This window comes from Beta vulgaris, chromosome 4, assembly GCF_026745355.1.
Source record: "Beta vulgaris subsp. vulgaris cultivar EL10 chromosome 4, EL10.2, whole genome shotgun sequence".
Lineage (NCBI taxonomy): Eukaryota > Viridiplantae > Streptophyta > Magnoliopsida > Caryophyllales > Amaranthaceae > Beta > Beta vulgaris.
The window spans coordinates 28,309,936-28,331,401 of record NC_079205.1 but is presented as its reverse complement, the minus strand read 5'-3'; the positions used below and the strand labels follow the sequence as shown (position 1 = coordinate 28,331,401).

At 33.4% G+C, this 21,466-nt stretch overlaps 1 protein-coding gene across 2 annotated transcripts; it reads right to left on the bottom strand.

The window, feature by feature from the left end:
* Positions 1-453: 453 nt before the first annotated feature.
* On the bottom strand, positions 454-11,055 carry LOC104907308 (glucomannan 4-beta-mannosyltransferase 9). 2 transcript variants are annotated; one of them, XM_010696221.4, is made up of 9 exons: positions 10,092-11,052; positions 9,599-9,697; positions 9,233-9,485; positions 7,057-7,167; positions 6,749-6,885; positions 5,250-5,363; positions 4,448-4,647; positions 3,247-3,441; positions 454-911 (listed from the first exon to the last, which is right to left on the bottom strand). In XM_010696221.4, the coding sequence occupies exons 1-9, from the start codon at positions 10,398-10,400 to the stop codon at positions 749-751; spliced, it is 1,581 nt and encodes a 526-aa protein (XP_010694523.1). In that variant the 5' UTR covers positions 10,401-11,052; the 3' UTR covers positions 454-748. The 2 variants fall into 2 exon arrangements, with proteins under 2 accessions (XP_010694523.1, XP_048498948.1); XM_048642991.2 differs by lacking the exons at positions 454-911; positions 4,448-4,647 and having other exon boundaries at positions 3,249-3,441; positions 10,092-11,055.
* Positions 11,056-21,466: the final 10,411 nt, after the last annotated feature.

Sequence of the window (21,466 nt, the reverse complement as noted above, 5' to 3'; positions counted from 1 at the left end):
TAAGAACCGCGAGTCAAATGTTGTTGCAGACAATCTTGCAAAACAAGGTCTGCAAAGATGTAATGAATTTGTAGCTTGGTTGTAGCTTGGTTGTGGTTTGGTTGTAGCTTGGTTGTACTGAGCATAGACTGTGGAAAATATGTACCCATCTGTCATGGGTTGCTTCTCTAATAGGCGCTCATGGATCATTGTATTGTAATTCAGTATTATGAATACAATATAAGCAAACTTATCAAAAAAAAAAAAAAAAATTGATATAGATGGATGAATTCCATTGAGAACTATTGTTTCATTTATTTGTACCATTATGTTGGAGATTAACCACACATAGCTATATAATTAACTATATAAGCGTAGTTTATAACCTTTAGATATATATAGAACATGAATCAAATTAAGTTAAATAAAACACACACACACAAAATTAACTTGCAATTGAATTCTGAGATTACGTAACAGAAATTCAATCAATAAGACATTAGTGTCTTGATTGTTTATATTCAATTAAAAAGAATCACAAAATATCTATATATAAGTTACAACGGCTGATGAAATTTAACCAAAACATTGTTGAAAACCCAAAAACAAAAAAGAAATAAAACAAAAGGAACAATTCCTATATTGCCCCACAATCTGGAGATAGAGAGACAATAGGACATAGATTATACAAAAAAAAAGAATAAAAAGAAGAGCGAATGCCATTTATATTTCATATGATAAATTTACTACGTTGATAAAGTTAGTGTTTCTATGAAGTTGGGACAATGATGCCAACATAGCCAAATCCAGCGATGAAGAATGCAAAGGACTGAAGGAAGAGATAAATGAAGTAGTGGTTTTTTCCCAAGGCGATATCATAACAGCCACAGAAAAAGAGATATGCACCCACCACAAGCTCCAGCATATAGATTCTGCAACCAAAATTTGTTAACACATTAATCGATTTTTTTAGGACTAATAAGTTTACATAAGTTTATATAAAATCTAATAAAGACTAATAAGTTGTAAATTTAGATAAGTTGAGTTAAATAAAAACAAGATTTGTCACATTCACGCTGTAAGGTATAACTAGTTATTAGGCCTGTACTATTCTTCGGAGGCTTGGATAAAAAAAAATTTACATTTAATAATATTGTACTTTAAAATAATAGCACAAAATAAAAATTTGGTCTAGTGGTTAAAGTTTTAGTATATGAACTTGGGATCACGGGATCAAAACCCATACTATGCAATTTATAATTTTTTTTATTGTAAATAAATTACATCAATTAAAAATCCTTAGAAAGAGCACCACATGGCACAATTTTTTGTTTAGGAACACCTTTTAATATATTTATATAAATAAGCTTAATTAAGTTTAATTCAAATAAGTTCTGGTAAGGCCAAATAAGAATTAAGAAGGCTTAGTAATAAGTTCAAATAAGTAAAAAAGAAAGGACCCTTAATTGGTTTTACACTACCTCAGAGAATAGCTGACAATAAATTATTATAATGGTAATAATACTTTATCACCAAATACGTTTTTTCAACACAAATTTCATGTCATTCAATACCACCTCTAAATTGATAATAAGTGGTCGTAAAAATTGTTAAATAAAAATATATTTTAATTTGAAGATGACAAGCATTATGATCACATTTGGATGAGACTATGTTTCACTAGAATTTTTTGCACGCGATGCGTGTTTGAATTTTTTTCGAAACGGAAACTCGATTTTCTTCGGCATAAGAGTCAAAATTTAAACATTAGACATATGAAGTATAATTATTTTTAGTTGCAAAATTTGATTGGTTTAGTTTCTGTCACTTAAATCTCTCACCATTATTTTTGTCTTTTTTTTTTTACTTTTCAAAGTTAAATTCTATGAACAAAATAGAAATTTTATTGAATTTATTTATGATTTTTAATATTATAATTTTTTTAGTTGATTTTTGAATTGAGTACAGTACTAACTTCTAAATTCTAAACACTATAAAAAAGTAAATAATTTTTTTCCTTGTCTAACTTCTAAAATCTGATTTCACTACAAATACACCTCTATTTTTATCATGACCCACCATTAATTGTGAATGATTCTTGAGAATAGTGATTTGTTAGTAAATTTTTGTAAATGTTTTTGTATGCATTGACGTTTTAGGTTATTAGTTTTAGATTGTATGTTAATTTTATGTTTTAATAAAGTTTTCCGATTATTTGAGTGATTTGCGTGATTTTTATAACGTGATTTTCTCAATTGTATGAGTGATTTGTAAAGTTTATTCTTTTAAGTGATTTGTGAGTGACTGTTATAAATTAATTTTCGGTAGTTTTCTTTAAGTGCCAATTTTGATTTTGACATTCCTTTTTTAATTTAGAAAGGGAAGGGGGGCAAAATTGGCATTTCAAAAGAGGACACCATTGCTCCTCTCTTCCCTTATATAATAGAGATATATCAAAATATATATTAATAGTTGTGTAAGATTGCGCCTTTTAAAAACTTTCACTTACAAACCAAAGCTCATAACAATATAAAACTCTTTCCATCCCAAAATATAGTTCCCATTTTTATTTTTGGTGTCTCAAAACATAGTTTCCATTTTCGTATTTAGTTCCACATTTTTTTTGTAATTTATCTAGAAAAACCGTGTCTCGTCATTTATTTGCTTCTTGTTTTTTGTTTTTTCCTTTGTTTATACAACCAAAATGTTATAATTAATACTCTTTCACCAATTATTCTCCATTCTTTCTGCTAAAATCATCTTTTCCCATACAATATTTATTTATATAAATGAAAAATCTTTATAATTACTCTTAGATTCTACTTGTATAAATGACCATGAAAAAAGGGAAATGAGAACTATATTTTTGAGATGGATGGAGTATTAAAAAATTGATTGAGTAAAGTTATCGCAATTTTGATAAAGTATAAATCTATTCCCTGGATTTCAACCATCAATTTAAACTTTTGGTCGTATTGGTGCTCTTGACATGGTATTAGAGCTAGCGTAACATAAAACAAATATATTTAAATTTATTCTTCTAAGTAAAAGATTTAGCGCCAGGTGAGGAAAGCATGTGTTGCATATATACTTCAAATTCAAAATACTCCTATATAAAAAGACATGATAGATTATCAAACTATTCTTAAAATTTCAATCATCAGCTAACACTTTTGGTAGAGTTTTTTTTAACTCTTAAAGTCTTGTAGCAAGTTGTTTACTTTCATCTATTTCATTGAAAGAGAATATAAATTCAAGAAGACTTACTTATCTATAATTCTGCTGCGAGGTTTTTTGAATGATTTGGTATCAAATTTGTTCTTTAGTGCATCTCCCAATTTCTCTGTAACAACCCATTCGTTGACCCGTCCAGCTTCTAGGAGGCCAATAAATGTCGCCTTAGTTCGATGCAGTGACATGACATTCTCGAATAAGATCCAAAACACAACTAGATGTAGAGACCTGCATGATTTTTTATAAGAAATGCATATTAAACATTTGACCAACACTTGGTTAAGTGATAATAAAGAAATTCGAAGATTATCTCTTTTTATGGCAGATAAAAAGTTATTTTCTATTACAATGGAACTTAGGCTATGTTTAGTTTATCTGAAATTTTCAGATCTGAACTTATCTGATTTATCTGAACTTATTTTTTCTGATATGATATGATCTGATTACAAGATCTTATGCTTTAGATTTTTCTCAATATATAAGAAAAAATATAGTCATGTGGGGTCTTGTTTGATTCGTCTCAATGAGTACTTTATTAATATTCAATTAATAATTTTTACTAATATGTAATGAAAGATATTTAATAGTATAATGATTTTTAAATATAAGCATGATCTGATCTCAACTTATTTTTTCTGATCTGATCTGATTAGATCTACAATAAGCAAAAATAAGGTGAAATGAACATAGCCTAGCCTTATTATGTATAATTTTAAGATATACTCCCTCCAATCTTTATTAGTTTATCCGTATTTTTTTTTTTTTTGAGATGTCCCTAATTAGTGTACCCCATTTTTTGTTTCTATTTTGAGAATAGGACCACTAATTTTTTATCACACATACATTCAACTTTAATATAAAATAATAGTTTCTCTTTTTTTTATGACCCACAACATAATTTCTCCTAAAACTTTTAACAAAAGAAAGTTTTTTCCCTTTTTGCTCTCTCATGTTTTTATCATATGGTTCATCATTACACTATTAATTCAATTTTACTCCATTTCTCACTCTTACTCTACTCCTTTTTATTTGTTTATTTTCCTTAACCCCCTTTTTATCTCCTACTTTACCCACTCCAACTCCACACAAATTGATCCTCCTTGCTATTTGTAATAACAATAACAAGGAGGATCTTTCGGACCCGGAGGAAATACTTGTAAACACATAATTTTAAACATTAAATTACAACGCAATAGAACATTAAATCTCTCGAGGGCTATTTAGTAAGGTTAACCTTGGAGTTCCAACCGCATTGAGGAGAGTAATAATCATTGGAATATAAATAGCTCCCCATTTGGGCACTTCTACTTCGGGGACCAAAACTGTCGTTGGTAGTACAACGCAATAGAAGATGAAGGTAACAACGTGAGCCACTATTTTCCTTACAAAGAAGAAGCTATAGATCACATGAACCTTCTTCCAAATTGATACTTTCTGCCATATAAAAAGGTTCACCCAAGATTCAGAAAATTTGGATAAAAATAGAATTAATTAATGACATAATTTGAGTAAGAGTAGAGGCTAAGGCAAGAGACATTCTAACCTTATTTTATGAATGAAGTAAATGAGTCCGGATCCTCTAGAGTTTTTGTGAAACTCTACGAGGTAGAGTTTTATCTGAGCCATACATTTTTAAATCAAGGACCCATATTGGTGGAAGGAAAAGATTTAGAGGTGGATTTTCATAAGATGAAATAGGGGGGATTTCGGAATGAAAATATATGAGCCATTGATTTTTTATTCAATGATTGATATTGCTCAAACTCTACCTTGTAGAGTTATTTTACAACTCTAGAGGATCCAAACACGAAGAGTAAATTAGGTGAAATATCCTATTTTGGGTGAAATTAATTGGAATATCTCACCTTATTCTTTCTTTCTTGTTGTAAAAGTAAGCTTTCATTTAATAATAAAGCTTAATTTAGGCATGTATACGAAGGAAAAAGTCCAAATAAACAGCTATTAAATACTTACAAGTTAATTATCAAAAAAAAAAAATAGTTATAAATTGAGGAAAACACACCCAATAAACTCACCTTATTCTTAATGATTTCGTTTACCATCTTTCTAAACAAATTGGCAGGGCCACACGACCATCTATGTTGCTGATAACGGTAGGCTTTGAACGTACTTGGAAGCTCATTTTTCACCTAACATGAGTACATGAAAGATGATTAATTGATATCATTTTGCGTTTCAAATTAATCAGGACATATATACTTTCTCTGATTTCTAACATATACAACACTCGACCTATTAAGGGTAAGATTTATTAACTTTGTATTTTCTTCCAAGTATATAGTATTAACAAAATATGAGTAGAGCTACTTAGCTAAGGTTTATCTATAAAACAAAGAGACCAGGTATGGTAACATTTTTCTCCATAGTGACAATCTCACGGTTCATGAACAACGGTTATAGATAGTCGATTTACACATTTTATTCAGTTACAAACTTACAATGGTTAGATAAATACACATTTCCAAAAAAAAAAAATCATTATGTGTAATAATTTTTATACTTCCTTCGTTTCATATTACTCGCTACACTTCTCAATTCATGGACTCCTAGGCAATTTTTGGAGAGGAAATAGGTAAAGAGTAAAAAGAAAATGGACCCATGTGAGAAGAGAGATAAATAGAGTTTATTGCCCAAAAAATAAGTGTACCAAGTAATGTGAAACTTCCCAACAATGAAAAATGTAGCGAGTATTATGAAATGGAGGAAGTAAATACATTTGGCATTATTTCAAAATATTACTAATTATTCATCATTTGTTTTAGCACGTAACTAATTATATTAATTTGATTGTGAGAAATGGGTCTCAAAGACCATGAATAGTCTAATATTGCACTTATTGAGAAATGAAAAAATTGTGATAAATGTGCTACTAAAAATGTCAAGATAGAAATATATTGGATCTTGTTCCACATAGTATAATAGTTATGTGTTTTTATTGAAAACAAACAAAAGTACTTATGTTCTTTGTTTTTTATTTGACGTAGTCCCTCCGTGATCTCAAAATATAGTTCCCCATTTCCATTTTGGTGTCCCAAAATATAGTTTCCATTTTTATATTTATCTCCACATTTTTCCGTAATTTGTCAAGAAAAATCGTGTCCCGTCACTTATTTGCTTCTTGAATTCTGTTTTTTCCTTTGTTTATTCAACCAAAATGTTACAATTAATGTTCTTTCACCAATTATTCTCCATTCTCTCTTCTAAATCATCTTTTTCATACAATATTTATTTAAATTTAAAAAATCTTTACTATCTCTCTTAAATTCTACTTGCATAAATTACTGTAAAAAAAGGAAAATAGAAATTATATTTTGAGACAGAGGGAGTACAATAAAATACTCATCTTATTTGTAGAAACTATATCATTCTCAATATTGAAGAACATCAATTAAACTATTAATTTAAGTCACTTTGCAAAATGAAAGTTGTAATTAGATGGATGAGAGTTTATATTTCCTAGTATAATCTAAAACAAAAAAGGAAAGGGAAAAAAGGTGAAGTAACACACACGTACCTTAAGCTCACCCACATAAACAAATTTCCAACCCTTGAGACTGGCCCGCACAGCTAAGTCCATATCCTCCACCGTAGTTCGGTCTTTCCACCCACCAGCTTCATTGATTGCTGATATCCTCCATACACCAGCTGTCCCTGCAATTACATGTTACAAGATATATCACCATCATTAATACTTTATGTGTTGATCTATCAAAGTTGTAGCGTACCATTATAATATATATCATCATCACTAAATATTATTAGGAAAAAACACAGGACATAATTAGTTTATATATATGTTGATCGATCAAAGTTGTAATGTACCATTAAATCCAAAGAAAGCATAGGTTGAAGATCCTACTTCTTGCTCCACTGTGAAATGGTAATCTAAGGACATTTCTTGCATCCTCGTCATCAAGCATTCATCCGCATTCACTGAAAAATTATGTTCAAAAGAATGCCGTACCACTTATATTAAACTGATAAGAGATTTATTTTATAAACAAATTAGCAATGGATACCATCTAAGCTTTCAATTCAAACAAGTGTAAATAAAAGCTGATCAGGTTCATTAAGATTTAACAAATTCAATGAACCTGTAAAATTAATACCACACACTAAATCATCCTTTCGTGTTATAAAATATATATAAGTAGATCTAATATTTCCACAACTCCACAAGCCTATGACATAAAAGTATCTTCCTAAAAACTTTGACATGGAATAGCCAACTATGTTATAGATAGTTGTCTTTCAAAATAGAATATGCTATAAGCATTGTAGAATAATATATATGGAAGTTGGGCATAATTTTAACAAAAGACTTTACACCAAATTGAGTTTATATATGTGTTCATGTGTATTTCAACCAAGTCATGTTGCAAATAGCCTACTACAAATTACCTGAGAAATATATATAAATAAGCGTCCTAATAAATGAGTCTTTACTACAAACAATGAAATAAAAATCTTAATAAGTCCATGCAATAATTTGTGCATCATTAAAGAATATAGTTTGAATTTATATTTTGGAAGACGTTTAGTGAGGATTAATAATAGACAATAATGTAGTTTATTTTGCTCGGTCACCTAGATAAACTAGGATATTGTACTGCAAGGATACTCCTATTTGGACGTATCCATATTGTAAAGAGAAAGACAATATTTTAGTTTATCTTGCTCGGTCACCTAGAAAAATTAGGATATTTTACTACAAGGACACTTCTATTTTGACGTATTATTGTAAAGAAAATATCAAATTTATTTTCTAGGTCATTGACTTGTTACTTTTTGTATTTTTTGCATCAATGAGTATATATTATGAGCATCTTGAATGAACAGTCAAAAACAAAATTTACCATTCTATACATGACACATGTTTCTGGAATTGGTTATAAGAGTTATAAGTTCTATAATCTTGACTATTAAGAATGTACAAATAGTAAATATTGACCAAGTATAAATTTAACTAATTAAATAATTTTTGGTGAAGAGCAAGAAATTAAAGTATAGATAGTAATCAAGTTAAAGTGTCAAGGACACTCGATGACTCTCTTAGACGGACGGACCACTTTTTGGCTTCACACAGTGCATGCCTTGTTTCTCCACCACACATGAAAGAAGCAAATGCAAAGCAGAAAAAAGAGGTCATAAAGATCACCCATATTAACATGTAACCTAACAAAGAAAAAGCACAAAAATAAAACAAAACCCAGCACCGACAGTCTCACGAATTCTCAACTTACGCATTGTCACATCAAAGAAAGTGTACCATGCACCAACCTCGCCACTAGTTCACTAAAGTAGGTGGTAGGATCTACTAGTAATAGTTGATCAACAATATCATACAGGTAATTAAACACTAATCAAACAAACTAAAAGTTAACATCATAATCACAAGCTTTAGTTCTATTTAATAATAATATGTCTTTGAACAACTTCATAGAATCTAGTGCTTGCGGTTTGTCATAATTCCAAATTAGTACCCCTACGAATCTCAATTCTTCTAAAATAGAAGTAGAATAATCCGATAACACTTGGATTATTATTATACAATCGATAACCTTTCAAATTCACTATACTATAATTCCTATATTATTATGTGTTAGCTCTTTTTTATTGGTTGATTCCTAAAAAAGAGTAATTGTTATCGGACAATAAAAATGCACTCTTCAAAAGCTAGCTGAAAAGGAGGAGAGTCATTGTCTTATATAAACCGCACACCAACCTCTCATACAGTCGATTGGGATCATTTTCCTGAGATCGGTCCATAACATTTTGGTGTGTGGTTTATATAGGATAATGAGCTCTCTTCTTCTTGAGCTAGCTTTTGGGAAGTGTATTAGAACTAAGATTAACAATGATTTAAGATTAGTATAATTGATATTTTATTTAATAAGAGTAAAAATTATTGTATACCATATGACATAATATTTTTTGGCGCAATATGACATGATATATGATCACGTGGCTAATAAATAACATTAATTAATAATCATACCAAACTTCCAACGAGCTTGAACAAGAGCAATCTGCGGGTTATGGACAAGAAATGGGATAGTACGCCAAAGAAAGTCGGGCTCAGGTTGGAAATCCGCATCGAAAATAGCAACAAAATCACACTCCTTAACATAACTATGCTTCATTCCTTCCTTTAGTGCCCCTGCTTTGTACCCATTTCTATTGTCTCTTATCTCATATTTTATGTTGATACCTTTGCTTGCCCATCGGTGGCATTCCATTTCCACCAGATTCTGTTCCATATCATAAGTTTTTATCAAACAATGATGTTAGATATGCTTAAACTAATCTTTCAATAACTAATATTAATCATTTAAAAAAATGAATTTGCTACTAAATATGTGACCTTAGTAACCGGATCAGTTGAATCATCCAACACTTGGACTACAATGCGATCTGATGGCCATGAAAGTCCGCATGCTGCTCCTATGGATAGTTGATATACCTATACAAGGAACCAGAAAAAAGAATAACATTAGTCCCGCAATCACTGTGTCGGTGTTACCAGCCCATCCTTGAATGAATTGGTGTGGGAATTGTTATTCTTGCTTTACTACGTACAATTATAGGTACTTTGTACCGCCTTCGTGGCTCATATGGATAAAAAAAAACGTAAAATTATAGGTATTGCCATCATGTGCTTGAATCAACTAATAGAGGAGTTATTTTAGCTTAATTACTAGATATATCATGTTCCACTACAAAAATTGCAATATCATAAAATTGGTCAGTGAAGTAGGGTGGAAATAATAAGAATAGTAAAATATCTAAGAAAAAAAAAATGTTATGAGATATTCATCTCTAGATAATGAGTCATGTAAAGGTAAAATGAAGCTAACCTCTTTTTCATTATACATGGGAATTTGAACAAGAACCATAGGATAAGTAGAGTTGCCAATCTCCAAATCATCTTTCAATGGTTCCCAATTATACTTCTTCTCAGGCTTACGCCCAAAGATCTTCACCAAGAGTATAACAAACCCCATATAAACTCGCTCCACGAATAACATTATAGACATACCTAAACAAAGTGTCACGAATAACTTAAGGAGAGGAACCAAAAGAGGGGCTTTAGCTTGTACCCAAAACAACTCAATTTGGTTTGTAACATCAACATTTCCACCCTGAAACGTCGAAAACTTATCCATGATCTATCTATTTTCAGCAAAGAAAGCACTTGTTGTTCTTGGTAAATGAACAAACAAGAAGCTTAACACTTTGCTCACTTATGGACACTTACTATACTTAGAAGGAAATATATATATATAGCATTTTCCCTTGACGCTTTAGAACTAAGCAAAAAAGGAATGTATTTTGAGCATAGTATAAATTTTATGCTTGTGTATTAAGATTTTTTAGTGGCAAAAAATGAGTTTGTGTCAGAGCAAAATGAAAGTGCAGAATATGTTTTCGAGTACTAAGCACTAAGCAGTAGACCCACATAAGAGTTTTGAACAAGTAAGAAAGAAGATCGAGAAGTTATGTTTTGGAGCTGCTTGTAGAAGCAAAGGCAGGGCAGTTAGTGAGAGAAGTTTCTTTTTTTGGAGGGAAGAGAGAGAGAGAGAGAGAGAGAGGTGTTCTGCAAATGCAATGAATGCAGTGCTGGACCTTGGGTTTAAGTTTGGTGCTCAACTGCTCAACCCCTACTTGTGCATATTGAAGCCACAACATTTATACTAATGTCCATGCATATGATATGAGAGAGGAAAATGAAGCTTTTACTTTGCATTAGGCATCTACAAAGAAAAGAAAAAGAAATGAGGAAAAGTAATAAAATAGAGAAAGAGAAAGAGAAAGATTAGAAATGTACTCCTATATGTATAATGTATGTACTGAAAAAGACTCAAAAACTACTTATAGAAGGCGGCATTTAGGACAGCGCAATTAGAAAATATAATAAGTTTTGAATTCCGTGCTTACACGGGTTATTGTTTATATTACTTCTGTAAATTTTTTGTTAATATTGTTGATTTTTTATTGATTTTAAATGACACAATTGTTATATAATTTCTCCATTCTTTTTCTATTGCAATATCCGTGCTTACACGAGTTATTGTTTTTTTTTTTTTTTTTTTTTGCAAATTTTTTGTTAACATTGTTGATTTTTTTTATCTGAAATGAGATTTTTCAGCACAATTATTATATAATTTCTCCATTCTTTTTCTATTGCAATAATTACCACTTCGAGTAGTTTCATCTATTCGAATCACTTCACTTTTGAAAAAAAAAGCAACTATAGTTGACAACATCGCCTTTACTTTATGTTAATAAAACCACCATTAATTACTCAAAGTGCCTCATAAGGTTGCATTACTTTATTAAGGATCTACTTATCCCCTACTCTAGTTAAACCATCTATGCTAAACTACCCTTTTTTTATTTTCTTACAAACCATGTCCAAACTCATTTTTGCAGTAGAAAAAGACAGAGAAAGTATTTGTCGTTATACTTTAATTTCTAGATTTGTTATTGTGATATATAAATTATACATTTTTAATGTTCAGTTGAATATTATAGATAAGTTTATTATTATATAGTATCCCAATAATTGGTATGACTAACAATAGCTAACACATTTTAACATGAAAATATACCCGAATGATACTTTAAGAAAGTAGAGGGTAAAATTTAATAGATGGAGGACATAAAGAATAGAGAAAATATATGAGTGTCTGCCACTACTTCAACCTTTAATTATTAGTACATAAACACTAAGACATATAAAATAGAAGATGGAAAAGCAAAAAAGAAGATCATAATGATGGTATCATGAATAAATTAAATCAAATATAAATCTAATGTCTATTGATAATCAAAAACACTATTTAAGAGAAAAAATATATTCATTAATCATGACCATATCAAGACTTATCAAACTTCTCTTTTTTTTATGATCTGCGACCTCAAATAGTCTATAAACTCAAACCTTCATTTTTCAATTAGTTTTAGTAAACTTAAGTTCATTGAGAAAAGAATAAGATCTAACATATAGATATATGAAAAATAAAAACATAAATAATTATTTATACGACAAATATTTTAAGGATAAAATAATTAGTCAATTGCATAATACCTCTGTAATGTCGTTAACAAACTTTCATTTGATTCTTCATGTAATGTCATCAGGGTATGCTATAGGTTCAAAAACTATATGTTTGTATTTTTTATCTTTATATAACTCGGTGTTTAAAAGTATGATTTTGAAAAGCATAATTGCGATTGTTACATTACTCCCTCTTTTTTTTTCTTTCTCACTTGAAATCTTGACACTATTCATACTTAGAGAGAATCTTCTCAATATTTTTCAATTTATAAGAAAAAATATAGTCATGTGCGGTCTTGTTTGATTTGTCTCAATTAGTACATCACTAATATCCAATCGTTATAATATTTACTAATATATAATAGAAGATATTTAAGTTCAAAGAGGTGCATTGGGAGACGCACACAAAAAAGTGAGAATGAATAAAAAACAGAGGGAGTAGTGCGCTATTTTTATAGTTATATTTATACGTATTTAAAATAAACAATAAATAATACGCTATTGTTCATCTAAATAAATATATTTTCTTAAGTTGTAAAATTATATTGTATATATTCAATTTATATAATATAATAGTTTAGGTTGTTTATTCAAAACGAAACTCTAATTTCTTGTTATCCAAAACTCCTTTAATGCATTTAAATATATGTTCTATTTTAAAAATATTTAAAATAAAAATTAATGACATGACAATCCTACATGGCTCTCTCTTCATAAGTTGTAGAACTATATTGTAAATGGATCTTATTTATCGGAGCATATTTTAAGCATTATTCAATAGAACAAAAATTATAATATTCCAAATTACATAGCAAAAGTTATACACAATTTACGTAATATAATAATTTAGGTTGTTCATGCAAAATCAAACTCTAATTTAGCTTATTAAGAACTCCTTATGTGTAATTAAATCTATGTATAACTCTAATTTTGAAAAAAATAAAAACAAAATATGATGATATGCCAATCATACGTGGCACACTCTATGCTCTCGAAAAGTTCCTCCTTTATACATATGTATATATATATTGTGATGGTTGGGCAAGGATTTGATTGAGTCACATTTATATATGTGACCATTTAAGTCAAAAAATTAAACACATCATACAGTAAACTAATATTGTTCCCTAGACCTAGGTTTGGATCTCGATCTGGATCCCGTAGTCAAAATGCGGATTCGGGTCCAGATTTGATTCCTAGACCCGAACCCAAATTTTGAATCTTGTTCCCTTGATTTGGATATGACGGTTCTGCGTCGGATCTGGATCCCGTGATCAAAATTTGGATCCCATGGACAAAAGCATCAGTCTAGGGCAACCAACTATGATACCCATAAATTTCTCTCTTTTTAAAGAATATATTTAATATAAAACTTTTGAGAAACTTGAGAATATTACCGCCATGTGATAATATTGAAGGTTAAAAATATTAACTATTACTCCCTTCGTCCAGATTGATCTGAAGACATGTCGGGTCACGTATTTTAAGGTAATAGGTTGTAGTGTGGTTTTCAAATGTTATTTTATGCAAAAAAAAAAATGTGATAGGAGTTGGTGGGGTACTTTTTGTTAAAAGAGAGCGAAAGTTGGATGGCTTTATATTGATAAAAGGTGGAGTGTGGGTAATGGATTGATTACCATTCCGATTATTTTAATTATTTTATAATTTAAAAAATATAGTCATCTGTGGTATTGTTAGATTCGTCTCGACGTGTAGATTCATAATATCAAATTTTTATAATTTTCACTTAAACGAAATAAGAGATATTTAGGGTTAAATAATGCCGTAAAAATCGTGCACAACAATGTAGCAAATAAAAAAAAAACAGAGGTAGTATTAATTGTGGGACCATGCCAAAAATGGAAGTGTTCAAACTAATTTAGGACAAACATAAAAGGAAAATGTTCAGATTATTTTGAAATAGAAAGAGTAGCTACTAATTTAACAATGCAACGAAAATAATAGAAATAACTTATCTTTATTGATATATATAACTTTATTGTTCAACTATGACAATGAAAATATGAAACAAAATAACAACTACTAAACTAATTATTGTTCTTCACTAGCTCCCTCGTGTGAAGTATGCATCAAATCAACTTGTAGATTCTGCTTGTGAAAATAGGATCATCACAGGGACAAAGCCTTAAAATAAAACAACAAAAATAAAAGCATGTCAGTAAAAATACTAAGTACATGTACATGCAAAAATGTAAACAATTTATGTTATTAAACATTCAAAACATTGTCTTCATAAACCTTTCTTGAATACTTGTAATATTTATATAATATAAAGTATATAACTTTAATAAAGCTTCTCTTTTTTGCCTAGGTATCTTTCCTAAACTACGCACACCCACCAAGTTTAGTATTCCATAATGAGTCTATGACGAGGGGAACTACCTTGTCCACATGACTTATACAAAAAGTACATGGGTAAAAATATAATAACTACCATTCTTGCTAATAAATAACAAGTTCTTGCATCTTTTAATAATTGCGATCACAAAAGATCATATAACTAATAAAATTCAATTGAAAATAATCCTTTGAAATGAATAATAATGCTTATAAACTTAGTCAGATAAAGGCATAACATAAAAATTCGTAGAAGTAGTATTAGCATTAAAAGCAACAATTTCATGACCAACTTAATATAAAAAACGAAAACCATATTGTTGTGCTATCTCGTAACAATCTCCCTACGAATAAAATATAAGACTACTATAGTATGGCAAAACATGAAACTTGCAGATTAAGGGCATGTTCGGCGCAAGCTTTAATTTTGAGGTAGTTTTTAGTGTTTTGACTCGATTAAAACACTAATTAAGAAAAATAGGAGTGCTTAAATAGTGGTATGAGTAGCTTTTAGTGGTAGAAGTAGTGTTTGTCAAAACCTATAAAATTTATATTAAAGTTTTATTTATATTAAATTTGTAGCTTTAGGAATAGTGTTTAGTGGTCTATGAAATTTATATTAATGTTTTATTTGAGTTTTTGACTAGTTATTTGTAAATAGCTACTTTGACAAATTATTTTACCGAACATCAACAAGTTATACCGCTACTTTAACATCTAACAGCTAAGCTACACATCAACCACTAATAGCTACCATCACAGCTAACAACTACTCTCACAGCGAAAAGCTACCACCACACTACCGTTGTTGAACGCGCTCTAAACCACTACGACCAAACATGAACGTTGTAGATCATAATACGAATATGTCATTAGCTATAGTTCAGAATGTGGAACTGGATGAACTTTAACCTAATAACAAGATCTAACAATATACTCATATTGTCAGTTAGCAATCATTCGAGAGTTTCCAGATTGAAGACTATTATAAACAAATAACATATTTGTGGTAAGCTCATAAATTTAATGTATTCATGAAAACCCATAAAGTTCATATAAAACTCATAAAAATATGGCTTTCTGATTGAGTTAAGCTTGTAGGGTTATTCTTTGGACGGTATTCTCATTTGAAGTTTAAATTTTAATTATTCCTGATTAAGTTAAGCTTGTAGGGCTATTCTTTTCAAATGAGTCAAAATACTTAGGAGCTGAAAAACAGGTTTTTTTTTTTTTTTTTTTTTTTTTTTACATTTTAATTTACCTTCTATTCTTTTACTTTTTATTTTCTTTTTGCTTTTCACCCACCACGCCACCTCCAACTCCAATAGCCACCACAAAAGTTTAAATCAACCACCTGTTTATGCCGATTTTGTACCAAGTACTAAAAAGGTTTAGGTGCCAACAACAAAATCAACATACTGATATTAAATGACATGATAAATAAAATGAATTGCGTAAAGAATAAAATAATGAAGGAAACAAGAAATTGTTGACGCGGAAAACCCAAAAGGGAAAAACCACGGGTGATGCTCTTGATCACCAATCCACTAATATGACGCTTGAAGTAGATGTTACAATGGTAGCTGATTACAATGATGATGATGGAACTCAAAGTATTTAGAGAGAAGAGTAATATGTGTGTGTTTTCTAGAGAGAGACGATGGAAGTGAAGATAAAGAACTTAAGTCCAAACTAGGTTATAAATTATGTATATATACTACTAAGAAAATATCTCCCCAGCTGCTTTAGAGTTGTTCCACAATTTAAGGGCCCCATCAGCATAATCCCGTGCATATCTCAACCGCCAAGAATGACGCCAAGTAACGTCGCTTGACTCAGTCTTCCCACTCCTTTGCCAAACTGCCACGTTAATTAGAAATTCAAAATAATCAGGAAGCCCGCCTATTCCAGAAAACGAGGGCCCAACAATTGCCCCTGATTGACGCGTGTCCGCAACCCAGTTGTAAGAAAACCGTCAATCATCATTGGGAAAAACCGCCCACTTTCTCCACTTCCACACGCTTCTCTATTTAAGAGAGTCCCATCATCCACTTCGTCCTTTCACATCCCCCTTTCTCACCAACTCACTTCTCTCTCTTCATTAAACTCGTTTTCTCTCCAAACGGCTACTTCCTCAGGTGATTTCTTCAATCTCTTGAAGATCCAAGAACCAGGTAACTCCTTCTTCCTAAATTCCTCCGAATTTGTTTCTTTAAATGGCCCCCAAAGAAAATCTTCCCAAGATTAGAAAATCAAAAAGAACTTCAAAAATGGCAGAAAGTTCAGACGAAGTAGTTATTTTAAGAAACTGGGGTAATTGGGGGAAAGAGTATCGCCAGCGAATTCACTGAAGATGATGTAATTACTCTAATAGAAAAATGTATTTGCCCGAAAAATGTATGACAGGATTCCCATGAAGAACAACGACCCACGACTGCCCCAGTGGGTGGGTAGTTTTGTATGAATACCCTTTCAAGATTGGGTACTCCCTTCCCTTTAACTCCTCATGACTCAACTCTTAACTGTCATGCAAGTCAGTCCAGGCCAAATTATGCCACTTGTTTGGCGTAGTTCATGTAATTGACAAATTGGCCCAAGACTCGAATGTGACTTCACCCTAGAAGACCTTCTATACATGTATACATTAAAAGAGTAGAGGTGTCTAGGTACACTTTTTTCTTAAAACCAGGAAAACCATCTTTGGTAGAAAATTCTGGGGCTAATGACAGGGGATGGAAGAAAAGATATTTTTTGTAGAGAAGAATTCTTTGGGAAGAGCTTTGAATACTTACATGACGGATGGAATTCCGAAGGTAATTTCTTCTCATCGAATATACTCTTGTTTATGCTGTTGACTCGTCTAATTTCCCCTGTGATTGCAGAAATCTCCCTTGCCCGTCGAAGATTCGTCTCTTAGCAGAGCCAAAATCAACCAACTTCTCAAGAAATATTCCCCTAAGGAAAGAACATTCCGCAACAAGTTTGAACTGACGTCGTCAGAAGGAGACGTCTTGCCCCAATCTACAGAGAACATACAACCAACACTAGTCCCTCTATGGCGTCAGGTAATGTGTCTTTTATACTTGTCTCGTCATTTTTTCTTCATTTTTTTTTTTTTTTTTTTTTTTTCTTTTTTTTTTTTTTTTTTTTTTTTTGTTTTAAAACTGACATCACCAAACGTCCTCCAGAGAACACCATGTCTACAGATCAAAACCCCACTTCGGCCTCTCTGAAGCGGAAATGCTAGAACGGGCCAGGAAGAGGAAACAGGCCGCAAGTGCTTCTGCAGTGACGCCGTCATCCATGGGCGCTCCCAAGATTGCTAGGACGGCACCTCCAACAGAGACCCCCAAACCTGTAAAGACGCCTCTTGGAGAAGGAGAAACCTTTACCATCTCCCTTCCCAAGAACTTCTGTGAAATCACGCCCGACAATCTTCCCGTCGGCGGAGAAGCTGGCGTTTTCCTGCACCTCTACGTCGCCTAGCCAGCTTGCCCTTGCTTACAGTGGCGAACGAAGGATTGGCCCTGCAAATACATGTAAGCCAACTAACACATGTTATGTCATTTAAATGTTTCACTATGTACTTTACTGACGTCGACCATTTGTATAGGCGTCACAACATTCTCTGGCCCTACGTTCTGCTGCCCTCACTTTGAGAAGGAGTGCAAGACACTCCGCGAAAAGTTGGACCGGTCTTCGGCATCATTGACAGCAGCAGAAAAGAAGGTGACGGAGCTGTCCGAGGAGTTGGCTAAAGAGAAAGGCCAGAACGCTAGCCATGTGATCAGCCTGGCGTCGATGAAGGAGGAGACGGACGCCACAATCGCCAGCCTCCGTGAAGAACTGATGGACGCCGCTAGCCGATACACCTGGAAGACCAAGGCGAGGCTGATGAAGCAGTTCTTAGAGGGACAGACGTCGAAGTGGACGCCAGAGGCGGACATCCAGCAATTCCTGGAGGTGTTTGGGACGCCAGAAGATTTGATTCCTGAAGGCGAGGGCAACGCCGATGTTATGGCGACAGCTGATTCAGGCGTCACACCGAGACTGACGGCGCCGTTGCTTCTACTGTTCCTGCAAGGTGCTGCGTCACCAGTAATCATTAATTAGTTTTGTAATATCTGTTTCAAGGTGTATGTCACCAACTTGTGTTTTGTGATGTTTTTTGCTGCAACATTTGATTGTTTCGCTTTGTGTGTTTTGTGTTAAAACAATATTGTGTTTGTTCAAGATTGTATTGACGTTACATCATGGTGTTTTTTCTTGCAATGAATGTTTTTCATTAATTCACGAACGTAAGCATATATGTATGTGTGTAAGTTGTAACGTTGTAATGTTGTAAGGTACCTTAGTGATGTGACCAAGTGTGTTTTAGTTGCAATGAAGGGATAATTTCCACTTCCAACTAAACACTGGCCTTGCTGATGTCATAGATATAGGTCAAAGAACTGGACGGGGAAGAACGTCTCTGACCATGTGGGGATTGCCCCTGTCCGTTCGTAACGTAACTGTAGACGTTAGTCCCCGACGACGATCATGTCTGACGTCATACTCTTTATTTGTGCAATGAATGAGCCTGTAATACGCCAACACAACTCACATACAAATGTTAGTAAAGAAAATGGCACAATACATACTAGAAACTAAATGAAACAACGTCATGACATGTTAAGTGTAATATTACCTACTCTAACTATCTAGTACATGTCGATATCAGTTAAAAATGGTAGCGCTTAAGGTGAACGGCGTTCCAGCTTCTTGGTACGAGTTTGCCTCCTTGGTGCAGAGACGATAGGCGCCGTTGCCTACTACTTTCTGGATCTTGTATGGGCCTTCCCATGCAGGTGCTAACTTTCCTGCATTGACTCCTTAGTATTTTGAAAGACTTCCCTCAAGACCCAATCTCCGACGTGAATGTTTTAGCCTTGACATTTTTATTAAAGCTTCTAGCCACTATCTGTTGTTGTGACGCCATTCGAACAAGGGCCGCTTCCCTCAATTCTTCACTTGTCACGATGTCATGACTTAATTCTTCATCGTTCCTGTCTGGCGTCAGTAATCCATAACGCGATGTCGGGATACGTACCTCAGGGGGAAGGACAGCTTCACACCCATAGACTAAGGAAAAAGGGGTCCCCCGTCGCCGTCCTGGGGGTGGTTCTGTTCGCCCACAGAATTGACGGAAGCTCCTCTGCCCACTTACCTTTGGCTGCTTTGAGACGCCTCTTGATGACTTTGAGCTGACTTGTTACTAGACTCAGCTTGACCATTGGTCTGAGGATACCTAGGCGTCGCGGTGCTAAGTTGTATGTTCCACTTAGCCAAGAAATTCCTTGTGGGCGTGCTTATGAATTGAGAACCGTTGTCACAGATGATTTCGGAAGGAACGCCGAACCTGCATATGATGTTACGCCATATAAAAGTAATAACCTCTTTCGCGTACCTGGGTAAGGATCAGCTTCGATCCATTTGGAAAAATAATCCGTCAGAGCTAACATGAACACCTTTTGCCCCGGTGCTTGAGGGAGTTTTCCGACGATGTCCATTCCCCACTCATGAAGGGCCAAGGGGTGATAGTAGGGTGTAGCCTTTCTGCAGGTTTGTGTGACATGGCGGCATGTCGCTGGCAGGCGTCGCACTTCTTAGCGTACTCGACGGCGTCTCGGCGCAACGTCGGCCAATAATATCCCATGCGTAAGGTCCTGTTTGACAGGCTGCGTCCTCCCGAATGATTGCCGCAACATCCGTCGTGCATCTCTTGTAACACTTGCCGGCATTCGTCGCCGTCGAGACATCTTAGGTATGGTCCTGCAATGGACTTCCGAAAAAGTATACCGTCAAGTAAAACATACATAGAAGCCCTGAATCGTACCTTTCTGGCTTGCAGCTTGTCTTCGGGGAGGTGCCATCCTTAAGATATTGGATAACGGGGTCTGCCAGCTTGTTGACGCAGTAGCAGTATTACTGACGTCAATGTCGTTAACGTCCGTCGCGACGTCGTTGGCTTTATCAGCTGTGGTTGCTTTGTGGACCGCTGGTGCTGACAGATGTACTATAGGTATGCTTTTGAACCCTGACTTTCTCATGGCTGACCCAATGTTTGCCAATGCATCTGCTTGTGTGTTTGGTCCCTGGGAATCTGAAAGATGTCAAATTTGTCAAACAATTTTACCTTTGACTGGACGGCGTCCAAATGCCGTCATTTTGGATCTTTGGCGGCAAATTCCCCTTTTATTTGGCTGACGATGAGCAATGAATCACTATATGCTTCAACTTCGGTAGCTTTTAAGTCTTTAGCCATGTTAATCCTGCTAACAATGCCTCGTACTCTGCCTCTTGTTGGTAGCCTTGAAGTCGCAACTGACAGCTCGGGCTATGATGTCCCCTTGTGGCGACTTTAGCAATACGCCTAAACCGGCCCTCGAAAGTTGGAAGATCCATCTACATGCAAGATCCATTTACTGTTAGTCGTATTAACCTCAAGCATACTTACCTCTGTTTGGGCTATTGCTTCTAGTGTAGGGCTAAAGTCGCCACAAAATCCGCTAATGCTTGCGACTTTATTGCTGTCCGAGGTTGATAAGTGATGTCGTAGCTGCTCACGTTATTGCCCACTTGCTCATTCTGCCCGTTAGTTCTGGATGCTTAGAATAGACTTGACGGGATAGTTAGTTTTGACATAGATAGAATGTGCTTCAAAATAATGTTTTAATTTTTTGACGCCGTTACGATTGCCAGACAAGTTTTTCAAGAGAGGAATACCTGGTTTCAGCGTCGACCAAGGACTTACTTACATAGTACACTGGCAAT